At 37.4% G+C, this 12,749-nt stretch overlaps 1 protein-coding gene across 1 annotated transcript in view; it reads right to left on the bottom strand.

The window, feature by feature from the left end:
- Nucleotides 1-12,749, bottom strand: part of gpm6ab (glycoprotein M6Ab) — a 79,341-nt gene that overhangs the window by 8,333 nt on the left and 58,259 nt on the right. The window contains exons 4-6 of the mRNA XM_057843260.1: nucleotides 8,006-8,159; nucleotides 7,795-7,871; nucleotides 7,624-7,689 (exon numbers count right to left, since the gene is read on the bottom strand). Coding sequence (XP_057699243.1) covers nucleotides 7,624-7,689; nucleotides 7,795-7,871; nucleotides 8,006-8,159 — 297 coding nt within the window. The remainder of the gene's footprint in view (nucleotides 1-7,623; nucleotides 7,690-7,794; nucleotides 7,872-8,005; nucleotides 8,160-12,749) is intronic.

Below are 12,749 nucleotides of genomic sequence, written 5' to 3' on the forward strand. Positions count from 1 at the left end.
AGGACAACAATCAGTCGTACACTGCACAAATCTGGCCTTTATGGAAGAGTGGCAAGAAGAAAGCCATTTCTCAAAGATGTTCATAAAAAGTCTCGTTTAAAGTTTGCCACAATCCACCTGGGAGACACACCAAACATGTGGAAGAAGGTGCTCTGGTCAGATGAAACCAAAAATTGAACTTTTTGGCCACGATGCAAAACGATATGTTTGGCGTAAAAGCAACACAGCTCATCACCCTGAACACACCATCCCCACTGTCAAACATGGTGGTGGCAGCATCATGGTTTGGGCCTGCTTTTCTTCAGCAGGGACAGGGAAGATGGTTAAAATTGACGGGAAGATGGATGCAGCCAAATACAGGAACATTCTGGAAGAAAACCTGTTGGTATCTGCACAAGACCTGAGACTGGGACGGAGATTTATCTTCCAACAGGACAATGATCCAAAACATAAAGCCAAATCTACAATGGAATGGTTCAAAAATAAACGTATCCAGGTGTTAGAATGGCCAAGTCAAAGTCCAGACCTGAATCCAATCGAGAATCTGTGGAAAGAGCTGAAGACTGCTGTTCACAAACACTCTCCATCCAACCTCACTGAGCTCGAGCTGTTTTGCAAGGAAGAATGGGCAAGAATGTCAGTCTCTCGATGTGCAAAACTGATAGAAACATACCCCAAGCGACTTGCAGCTGTAATTGGAGCAAAAGGTGGCGCTACAAAGTATTAACGCAAGGGGGCCGAATAATATTGCACGCCCCACTTTTCAGTTTTTTATTTGTTAAAAAAGTTTAAATTATCCAATAAATGTTGTTCCACTTCACGATTGTGTCCCACTTGTTGTTGATTCTTGACAAAAAATTAAAATTTTATATCTTTATGTTTGAAGCCTGAAATGTGGCGAAAGGTTGCAAGGTTCAAGGGGGCTGAATACTTTTGCAAGGCACTGTATATATATATATATATATATATATATTAGGGCTGTCAAAATTATCGCATTAACGGGCGTTAATTAATTTTTTCAATTAATCACGTTAAAATATTTGGCGCAATTAACGCATGTACTGAATGACCAGCTCGCACATTGCCGTAAACAGATTACAATGAGGCCGTTTATGGACATTAAGAGTGAAGAGAATGCCACCAGCCGCTTGGGGGCAGCGCCGTTCCATTCTAGTGTTATCTCTTCTAAACGTGGGAGAATTAGTAGTTGTGAGATGTTTATGCTGTATGCACAATGCAATGCAAATTGCTATTTGTGCTCCACACATATTTCGGTAAGTCTTCTTTCTTTTAGTGGCAATTATGTGTCTGTTGTTGTATTTTGGGAAAGATATGTACAGAGATATGTATTTTATAAAGGCGAGTGGACACAGGCGTTCTTTGGACCGTGCCGTTTATTGGCATAAGCTTCTCCTTCACAACAAACATAAGTAATGTTTAGTGAAAGCACAACAAAAATAATATTCCTATCTCTCTCAAAAAAATAATTTTCACAAAAAGAAAAGCACTTCAGTCTATAGTAATGAGGCCCTATTCTCACAGTTAAACAACAATGCAAAATGAACTGGCATTCCATATCAAAATAGCTATGCAAAATACACGTAAAACTTAGTCAGACTTTGGTCACTCTATTCTTATTATTGTTATTTTTATTCTTATTGTTATTATATTAACTCTACTTTTGATTGAAAATTTTACACATTTTATTAAAACGAAAACATGAAGAGGGGTTTTAATATAAAATTACTATTTCTTGTAACTATAACATTTGTCTTTTAAAAACTACAAGTCTTTCTATCCGTGGATCACTTTAACAGAAAGAATGTTAATAATGCCATTTTTGGATTTATTGTTACAATAAACAAATACAGTACTTATGTACAGTATGTTGTATGTATATATCCGCCATGTGTCTTATCTTTCCATTCCAACAATAATTTACAGAAAAAATATGGCATATTTTATATATGTTTTGAATTACGATTAATTGCGATTAATGTTAATGTTAATGTTATATATATACACACATATATTAGGGGTGTCAAACGATTAAAATTTTTAATCGAGTTAATTACAGCTTAAAAATTAATTAATCGTAATTAATCGCAATTAATCGCAATTCAAACCATCTATAAAATATGCCATATTTTTCTGTGAATTATATATATATATTCTGTAAAATAAATTGTTGGAATGGAAAGATAAGACACAAGACGGATATATACATTCAACATACGGTACATAAGGACTGTAGTGAGCATTTCACTCTACTGTCATTTAAATCTGTCTATGCTGTCCTCACTCCGAAGCGTCTACTTTTTCCAAAGCTGGACAGCTAGTGAACGACGCCTTAATAATTAGACTTCTTCCTTTTTCATCTGATTTATTAATAAAATGGCCTCAAATCATTGTCCTCTTTAGAGTGTTTACGTAAAACTACAAAAAAAAAAAGTAAACAAGCATTACATTAGCAACAACGTTAGCTTAGCACCTTATACAGGTTGACTAAACATACCTGTAAACAAAAAGCGTCTCATACAAAAAATATAACATTTCGCTTATTAACATAATATGTAGATTCTTTACAACAACCATACTTACAGACAAATCTTTTCCAAGGATCATATAAGCACAACAGAGACGTCGTGCAGCCCATATTGAACTGGCAAGAAAAAAATAAACCATGTCGCAAAGCGACCACAAGAGTTCGCTGTTAGACAGCACAAAACGCCTTGCTGTAAAACTTACCAAAAGGCAGAATACTGTCTGAGAGGGACATGTGCGTTAATTGCGTCAAATATTTTAACGTGATTAATTATAAAAATTAATTACCTCGCGTTAACGCGTTAATTTTGACAGCCCTAATATATATATATTAGGGCTGTCAAAATTATCGCGTTAACGGGCGTTAATTAATTTTTTTAATTAATCACGTTAAAATATTTGACGCAATTAACGCAGATGCCCCGCTCAGAGAGTTTTAAATGACAGTACACATTGAAACGCTCACTTGTTGTGTTTTATGGAGTTTTGCCGCCCTCTGCTGGCGCTTGGGTGCGACTGATTTTATAGGCATCCATGAGCATTGAGTAAGTAATTATTGACATCAACAATGGCGGGCTACTGGTTTATTTTTTGATTGAAAATTTTACAAATTTTATTAAAACGAAAACATTAAGAGGGGTTTTAATATAAAATTTCTCTAACTTGTACAACATTTTTCTATTAAGAACTACAAGTCTTTCTATCCATGGATCGCTTTAACAGAATGTTATTAATGTTAATGCCATCTTGTTGATTTATTGTTATAATAAACAAATAATCCTTATGGACCGTATGTTGAATGTATATATCCATCTTGTGTCTTATCTTTCCATTCCAACAATAATTTACAGAAAAATATGGCATATTTTATAGATGGTTTGAATTGCGATTAATTGTGATTAATTACGATTAATTAATTTTTAAGCTGTAATTAACTCGATTAAAAATTTTAATCGTTTGACAGCCCTAATATATATATATGTATAAATATATGTGTGTGTGTGTAAATATATATTATATATATACACTACCGTTCAAAACTTTGGGGTCTATAGCAAGTGACCCCAAACTTTTGAACCATAGTGTATCATATGGGATTTTTTTATGTACACTACGGTTCAAAAGTTTGGAGTCGCTTTGACCCCAAACTTTTGCACGGTAGAGTATATTATATATTCAATATACAGATATACGAATTTCTCTAAAAACAGATTTTTCAGGTCACGACACGCCTCAACTGTAAAATATTGCCTCTTGTTAAGAAAGAAATTTCAGGATACGAAAGGCAAAAATACCGTATGGGCTGCTACTCACAGCTCCCAGAGTTTACCCAATATAGCATACTGTATTTTCCGCATTATAAGGCGCATCGGAGTATAAGGATGGATGGCCTATTTTAAAAATGATTTCATATATAGTATAGGGTGCACCACATTATAAGGTGCATTAGTAGTACTAGTTGTAGTGGTTGGGGTTGCGTTATACATCCACTAGATGGTTCTGCGCTAAAGGGAATGTGATGCCATGATTAACCAATATTGATCCTTAAATAAGGTGCAGTGGATTATAAAGCGCACTGTTTGCTTTTGAGAAAATTGAAGGCTTTTAGGTGCACCTTATAGAGCGGAAAATACGTTAATTATAGCTGCTCTGCCATTGACTATTGGTTAGCATCTTCCTGGCATCCAATTTGCGAAGAGGAACCTCTACTGTATGTGCATATGTGTATACCAGCGTCCCCCCGTGTCCCGACAGCTATATATGAGTGTAATAATGTATATGTTTATTGTGCAATTATCTAATTGTAACACATACTTGTTACATGTTTTGATGCATTTTTATGCATGATAAAAGATTTATGTATGAATTTTGGGGGGCTTGGAACAAAATAGGGCATTAAAATGAAAATCACGTCACTACTTACAGAATTTTCAGTTTACGAAACTACTTCCAGAACCAATTGATTTCATAAGCATGATTGAACTTGGGTTGAAAACCACCATAATCTTCCGCGTGAAGCATTTAAACAACTTGAAGTCACATGTTGTGAAGCTGCATTACTCCCTTAAACATAACTGTACAGCTTGGTGGTACAAGTGAGTCCAGGTTAACCTTATCAGTGGGGTTGGAAGTGGTAAAAGTCAAGGAAGTGTTCAACAGAAAATCAGGGGGACGAAGACAGGGGCTGACCCCAATGCTCACTCATCGAATTTTGTCTCGTTGTCATGTCTTGTGTCAATGACCAATTGACCATTATTCTGTATTCAACTGTCTGGATTTTAAAATTATTTATGAATTAATCAAAGTCACGCATAAGTGTTATCACCTACTGATCCAGCATTTCCATTTTTTTTTTTTTTTTTTTTTTTTTTTTTTTTGCACACATCACAGATTCTTTCTTTGATCTGCAAAGAGCAATAGGAGCAGGACTATCACGGGAGCCCTGACCGAGCACAGTAGTGGCAGATGCTTTATTCAGCTGTCAAATGAATAGAGCAGGAGGATTCTTCAGCCACTCAATCTCTGACTATTTTATGTGCCATTCTGCTCACCCTGAACAGAAAGTGTAAGTGTAAGGAATATGGAAAATGTGCCCTATACACAGTGTTGTTAATAACGGCGTTAGAATATAACGGCATTACTAACGGCGTTATGTTCTTCAGTAGTGAGTAATCTAATTAATTACTTTTCTCATCTTGGCAACGCCGTTACTGTTACTGAGGAGGGAAAGGCGTGCATTACTATGTTGGTTGACTGACGCGAGAAAAGTCTGAGATAGACTGACTCACGGAGACGAGAGAGCAGAGAAGGAGTGATGAGGAGGCAAGGGAGGGTAACGCCGTTGCAAACGCGATGCTACTATGCTAGGTGGCTCCAATAATACCTGACTGTAGCCGATAGCCTACAAACTATGGCCACATGATTCTTCGGTAGATATCACATATATACAGAACTAGATGCAAATGACAGACACGGCTGCATTAGCAACATGTATAATAAAGAACTAGATGCGTTAGTAAACAGCCGCCATCTTAAAGCAGTAGACTTCTCAGGAAGGCTCTGTTGTAGAGAACCTTCCTAACGAACCTAAGTAACTTTTTATCTAAAATGCTCCAAATTAGTGGAGTAAGAGTAGCGTTTCTTCTTCACAAATCTACTCAAGTAAAAGTAAAAAGTATGGCTGAGTAAAACTACTCTTAGAAGTACATTTTTTTTCTCAAACAGTTACTCAAGTAAATGTAACAGAATAAATGTAACACATCCCTACAACACTACCCATCTCTGCAAATAAGACTTATTCGATTCATAAGATTGCGTTGGTAGCAATTTGCGCTGAATCAATTAGGAAACAGCTTGAATTTCATATGCGCAAAAAATAATGCAGTAGCTGCTACACTGCATTTGTTAGGGCTCCTGCTCCTCCCTCCTGAGCCCTGGCCCACCTCCTGCAGGTGTGCCTGTTTTTATTTTGATTACAGATTGCACGAGACGGGGTGAGCGGCCACAGGTGATGGTGATGATAATCAGCCCTCTTTAAAAGCAGTGGACGCCGCCACCTCGTCGCCCGATCAACGTGTCTGTTTGCTAAGTCAGTTGTATCTCGCATTCTTTACTTATTTCTCTGATCACCGGCTCACGACATTTTTTGCTCTTGTCCCAGGTCCTGTTTTTTGCGCGCCCCTTGTCGGATTTCATGCCTGCCTCCTTCCCGAGCTTCATCGCCTCACGCCCACTCGACTACCCCGATCAGGAAGTTCCACTGCTTTTGTGTTGGACACAATAAAGCATTTTTATCCATTGCCACACCGTGCCTGTGTCTGCATAAAGATCCCCTCCATTCCGAGAATCCTAACAGCATTGGTGTGATTCGTTGTATTTATGTGTCTAATCTAATTATATCTAATCTAATATTGTTTTATGTTAGATTAGATTAGTTGTACAAATACTGTAGCTGGCATTTTCTAAACACTGAAATGTGTGCCTCTGAAATCAGCGTGTGAGTGGGTGGAGTGTGTTTTCTGGGATGAATGCCAGCCCCCTGCAATTCCAAGGGAAAATAAACAGGTGCATAAAGGAGAAGTGCATGATAGAATTTAACGTTGTACACTATGACAAAGAGAAATCGGCAATGTGATTAAAAATGACGCAGGTAAGTGGCTACTAAATCTACAGTATATAGCATAGAAAAGGATCTGTACGAACTGAATCACACCATCAATTCAGATATCCGCACAGCTTGATGACTCACTCACACTGTAGATATTTTGCCAATCCCCCTGCCCCTCCATGCTGGCTTCAAAAGGAGGCGTGATTTATTCATCTGCACAATTTCTAGTATATTCGCAGAAAATATTATTTTTCCTATGAACAAGTAAAACAAAACTTATATGATGGATTCAATTTCTAGAATTGATTTTCTGTATTACTTAAGGAGCCCAAAGACTTTCAGAACTGTCTTTGGGCAAGACGCGGACTACTGGTCTATATTGTTTTGTTTCATGAAAGGAATTTGCAGTTACAGTAGTAGCTCTCATTAGGAAATTAATTGGTTCTGGAAGTTAATTTTATAACCGGAAACTTCAGTAAGAACAGATGCCTTTTCCATGAAAATGCCCTAATCCGTTCCAAACCCCCCAAAATTAAGACATGAATCTTTTATAATGCATAAAAATGCATAACAAGTACATGTTACAATTAGATTTTTGCACAATAATCATGAATTTAGAGTTGTGTGTAACCTAAAAAACCAAGAATAGAGTAAAGAATAAACGTAAATACACTAATGTAAAGCTGTCGGATGAAGAGGACGCTGGAATACACACATACACATACAGTAGAGATCCCTCTCAGCCAGGAATGCTTGGCAATAGGCAATGGCAGAGCAGCTATAAATATGTCACACTCACTTGACTCTGGGAGCTGTGAGTACCAGCCATACTGTATTTCTACCTTTCATATCCTGAATTTTTATCGTTAAAAAGAGGCAATATTTTCCCGTTGAGGCGTGTCTTAACATGAAAATTCTGTATGTAGAGACGTTCGTAAGTAGAGGTACACTGTACCTAATTGTGTGCTTACCATTGCTATCACAGCTGCTCCCGCTCCGGCCAATGCACACACGAACAGATGGAAGGTCAGGTCGAGCTGCAAGAGTCACAGTAACACTTAAATTGTGAATGTATACTGATCTTATGCTTGTCCTATATTTATCAGCTTTTGGGTAGAATCTAATTATGTAGCAGTTTTTACCTCATTTGATTCACACATCTTGAAGAACTTCTCAGATCCTGTACAAACCTTCCTTTCCTCAGATATGGTCACAGCCCCTGATGACCAGACAAATTGTCAAGACTACAATTATATATTATTTATCATTTTACTGATCAATTAGCAGAATGGGAACGAAACCAAGAGATGTGGATATTTTTCATTGAGCACAGCAAAAGGTTATGCTACATACCAAACTGGCGGAGGTCCAGACAAAGGTTGGCTCCCTCCACCAGGCTGGTGTTCTTGCACATGGACCAAACATTGAAGTACATGAAGACAGGCAGGCTAGTGAATGCTGTCACGCCCAGCCACACAAGGAAAAAAAGGTAGGCCAGGAACATCAGCTAGAAAGACAAAAAAAAGTTACACCAAACTACAATAATAGATACCGGTAGTACTTTCCTAATCAGTGCACATCAGTGAGAACACTTAGAGCAGGCAAACCTACAGTATGTGACCCACGGTTGTAACTATAAACCTAAAATAATACTGGGGAACAGCGGGGCAATCGTGAGCAAGCAATAAAAAAAAATTTTTTTTTAGCACTTGTCTATAATAAAAAGTCAGAAATAGCACTTTAAACTATACAACCCCAAGCAAAAATTATGGAATCACCAGTCTCGGACGAGCACTCACTCAGACATTTTATCATGTAAAATAAACTCAGATAAAAAACTTGAACAAAATAATGATTTAGTCCAAAAGTGCAAGTGTTCTTTAGCATTCAGAAACACTAAAAGAAATCAATAAAAACATTGTGGTGGTCAGTAAATGTTAATTTTATAGAGCAAGTGCAGGGAAATATATATGGAATCAATACATTCTGAAGGAAAAAATATTGAATCATGAGAAACAAACTAAGAAATAACAATCAAAACACATCTCTAGTATTTAGTAGCACCACCTCTGGCTTTTATGACAGCTTGCAGTCTCTGAGACATGGACTTGAGTGAAAAATCTGCATTGGACAAGGTGATGATTCTGGAACTTGGTTTGGTGCTGTTCCAGTGAGATTTACAAAGATGACTGCCTGAAGAAAACATCAACATTCCCTCAGTCCTTGATGATTTGGGCTGCATGTCAGGCAAAGGCACTGGGGAGATGGCCGTGGTTAAATCTTCAATAAATGCACAAGATTTTAATGAAATTTTAAACAGCTTTCTTATCCCTTCAATTGAAAATATGTTTGTCATTTTCCAAGATGACAATGCATCATGCCACAAAGCTAAAACTGTTAAAGGATTCATTGGAGAAAGACTCATCCAGTCAATGTCATGGCCTACAAATAGCCCTGATCTCAACCCTATTGAAAACCTGTGGTGGAAATTGAAAAAATGGTCCACAGCAAGGCTTCGACCTGCAAGGATGATCTGGCAACTGCAATCAAAGAGAGTTGGCACCAAATTGATGAAGAATACTCATCAAGTTCATGCCTCAGACTGAAAATATGTTTGTCCTTTTCAAAGATGACAATGCATCATGCCACAAAGCTAAAACTTTTAAAGCATTCCTTGGAGAAAGACTCATCCAGTCAATGTCATGGCCTACAAATAGCCCTGATCTCAACTCTATTGAAAACCTGTGGTGGAAATTGAAAAAAAAAAAAAGGTCCACAGCAAGGCTTTGACCTGCAAGTATGATCTGGCAACTGCAATCAGAGAGAGTTGGCAACAAATTGATGAAGAATTCTCATCAAGTCCATGCGTCAGACTGCAAGCTGTCATGAAAGCCAGAGGTGGTGCTACTAAATACTAGAGATGAGTTTTGATTGTTATTTCTTTGTTTCTCATGACTTCATTTTTTTCCTCAGAATGGAGTGATTCCATATATGTATATATTTCCCTGCACTTGCGCTATAAAAGTAACATTTACTGACGACCACAATGTTTTTATTCAGTTCTTTTGGTGTTTCTGAATGCTAAAGAGTTGTACTTTTGAACTAATTCATTATTTTTTCAAGCATTCTTATCTGAATTTGTTCGACATGATACAATGAGTGATTGCTCGTCCGAGACTGGTGATTCCATACTTTTTCCTATGGGTTGTATATAGTCAAACGTAAAAACGTAAGTTTCTTCGAAAAAGTGACATTTTTTGTGTTTTTCAGCCAGCAGTATTCAAAATCAAAATTGGGACATCCCTTGCTGATAGTCATTTCACCACTGCTCATGCTCATCAACTTCCATCTCTCTTTCACCTCTTCCTACACCTGCTGCTCTACTTTGGACAGAAATGAGGAGATATAACTGTTACTGTTTTGCAATTAATTAGTGTTTCTCAACTGATAGGTTGTTATCTTGAAGTAGTTTATGTTGCCTTGGCTTGCTACCTAGCTTACCTCTCTCATTCCTCCTTGCTGATTTATCTTTGCTGCGAGCAAACAACTTTCTAATATCCATTTGCAATAGTTAGGCTGTTTGAGTCAAATAGAAATCATTAAAAAAATCTTATTAAAGATTACAGGGACCTCAGTAACAAAAAAAAAATGCTTGTAAAACCAGCTTTAATGGATGATGAGCACACATAAAAAATTGTTAGAGGTTATAACTCAAAGATAGGCAGTTATTAATACAGATTGATTCCAACTATTTTGGTTGCATAAACAAATAGCAATAAATAGCAACAGTATTGATACAGTTCAAATGCCACATATCACATTAAAACTCAAGAGCTTTAAATTCTCATTGTGTTCAAAGTCAGTTAACTCAAAGACAGCGTGCACCTAGTATGCTACTTCAATTTGCGACCAAAGTAGTTTACTGCAGTTAACTGCCTGATACGTAGACTAAAGTTGAATTATTTAAATTAATAATTCATAGGAATAGGCGACCAAACAAACATCTACACAGAGTTAAAAATGAACAAGGATAGGCAGTTTGTCTCGCCCTAACCAGTAAAGCAGGTGCAAAGATGTAATTTGCACCGACGACTGTGTGATTGGTGATCATGTTGATGCTGCATTCATGTCTTCTTGGAGTAATCGAAAAAAAAAAAATCTCTATTACATGGTGTCGATAAAAAGCACCAAACAGTCACTCAACTGATGTATCGTTGGTGATAAGATGATCATTGGATGCTTATTAAATATTTGCTTTTAACAATGATTGCTTTTAATAAAGTCGAGTTATTGATGATTGATTGCAATAAAGAAATCTTTTAGTGACTTATTGCCAGAAAATTGCTCTCAATAAAACTGCCTTGTCATTTACACCTGTTCAAACCGACCTTTCCACAGGTCAGCCTTGAGACAAGCCGCAGACATTTAAGAAATCAAACTGTCGCATTTTATCCGTTGCTACATGAAATGTTACGACACACGTATCTAAATCCGCCTACACACACACACATAATTAAACAAGTTCAAGGGGTGTCGCTAGCTGCTTCCCCAATTCCCTTTTAAGGGCAAGATACCCATCTGCTAGGGCCCAAATAAAAAGAAAAGGTCACAGAAAGGGTAGGTTTAGAACGATCTTGGAAACTGTATTATGTAGTCTAGTATTGCATTGTATAGTTCCCTCCCATTCTCCTAGCAAGTTTCACAAAAAGTGAGTGCCTTCTCTTCTTATTTTGGGTAATTTTATAAATATCACCCTACGGATTTATATTTGAACTTGACAGTTGCAACGCTAAAATAGGCGCCACTTCTCTGGAGCAACCATGTTTTTATCCCACATTACGGCTTTACAACACTTCAAAATGATTTTCCAACTTGGTAACTGTTAGGGATTGTGTTTGTTTCGTCCTAGTGTGACTTGTCCCTGTGATTGCCCATTGATTTCACCTGTTCTGCCTGGTCCTTGTGTATCCTCCCATCCTGCATCCTCCCGTGTCACCCACCTGTTCTGTGTGCTTATTAGCTTCCCGTTTTTGTTGAGTCTTTGTCGCGACATTGTCCACGTTCACGTCAGCGTCTATGCCAGTTTGCCTGTTCCTCGTCCTGCTTCGTTCTCTAAGTGTTTAGATTCCCTGGTCGTTTGGTTTGCACTTTGTTTTTTGTTGGTGTTTATTAAAACGTTTTGGCACCGCCTGTCTGTCTTGCCTTCATTTCCCTGCGTTTGGGTCCACACCACTATTCCGCCCGCGTTCCATGGCAGGAACTCAGATCTCCCGATATACAGTACATGAACGCAACATTTCCCGAAGATGCTTGTCAGAAGTGTCAATTCATATGTCTATCACAGCCAAAGTTATGTGCATAAATTAACATATTAAGGAGTCATGTGCAGGTATATATTGAGTGAAAAGAGTAATATGACCATATTAAATAGGTGTATTCTGTAGACTGTGCTATGTAGATGTAAAACTTCAAAGGATTTTTTTTTTTGTACCAGTGAAATTTATACTGGGGCACGTACCCCAGTGAAATATGTCTGCCGACGCCCATGATGATACCTCGCGATGGCCTTCATAAGATTTACTGATAGTACTGTTGACTAGCTATACTAAGTAATAAAACGAAACAGAGAGAACACATCTCAAGCAGCTGAGGAGATTAAGGGGTGACGCTGAATTAGCAACATTCCTGCTTGACAGGTGAGATCATTACCTCCTTATGTTTTTAAAATTGTATTCCACAATCCAGAAAATAAAAATTAGAAAATAAAACTGATAACATTTAGTGTGACAGTTAAAGATAATTATAAAGATTACGGTATAGCTTGTTGATAGTGTCAATGTTAGCTTATTATTGCTATTGCTGCCCAGTGGCGCTAGAAGTGGGGTGCTGAGGGTGCTGCAGCCCCCCCTGGTGTTGTGTTGAAAAAAAGGTGTTTTGGTAGATTTTGTTGTTGTTTTTGTTAGAAATAAATCAATAAATACAAATATTGAAACAATAGCATACTTAACTTTGGAGATTAAATGCACAGTGGTATGAAAAAGTATCCGAACCTTTTGGAATTTCGCACATTTCGCATAAAATCATCAAATGTGATCTG

Source organism: Corythoichthys intestinalis, chromosome 8 (assembly GCF_030265065.1).
Source record: "Corythoichthys intestinalis isolate RoL2023-P3 chromosome 8, ASM3026506v1, whole genome shotgun sequence".
Classification (NCBI taxonomy): Eukaryota; Metazoa; Chordata; class Actinopteri; order Syngnathiformes; family Syngnathidae; genus Corythoichthys; species Corythoichthys intestinalis.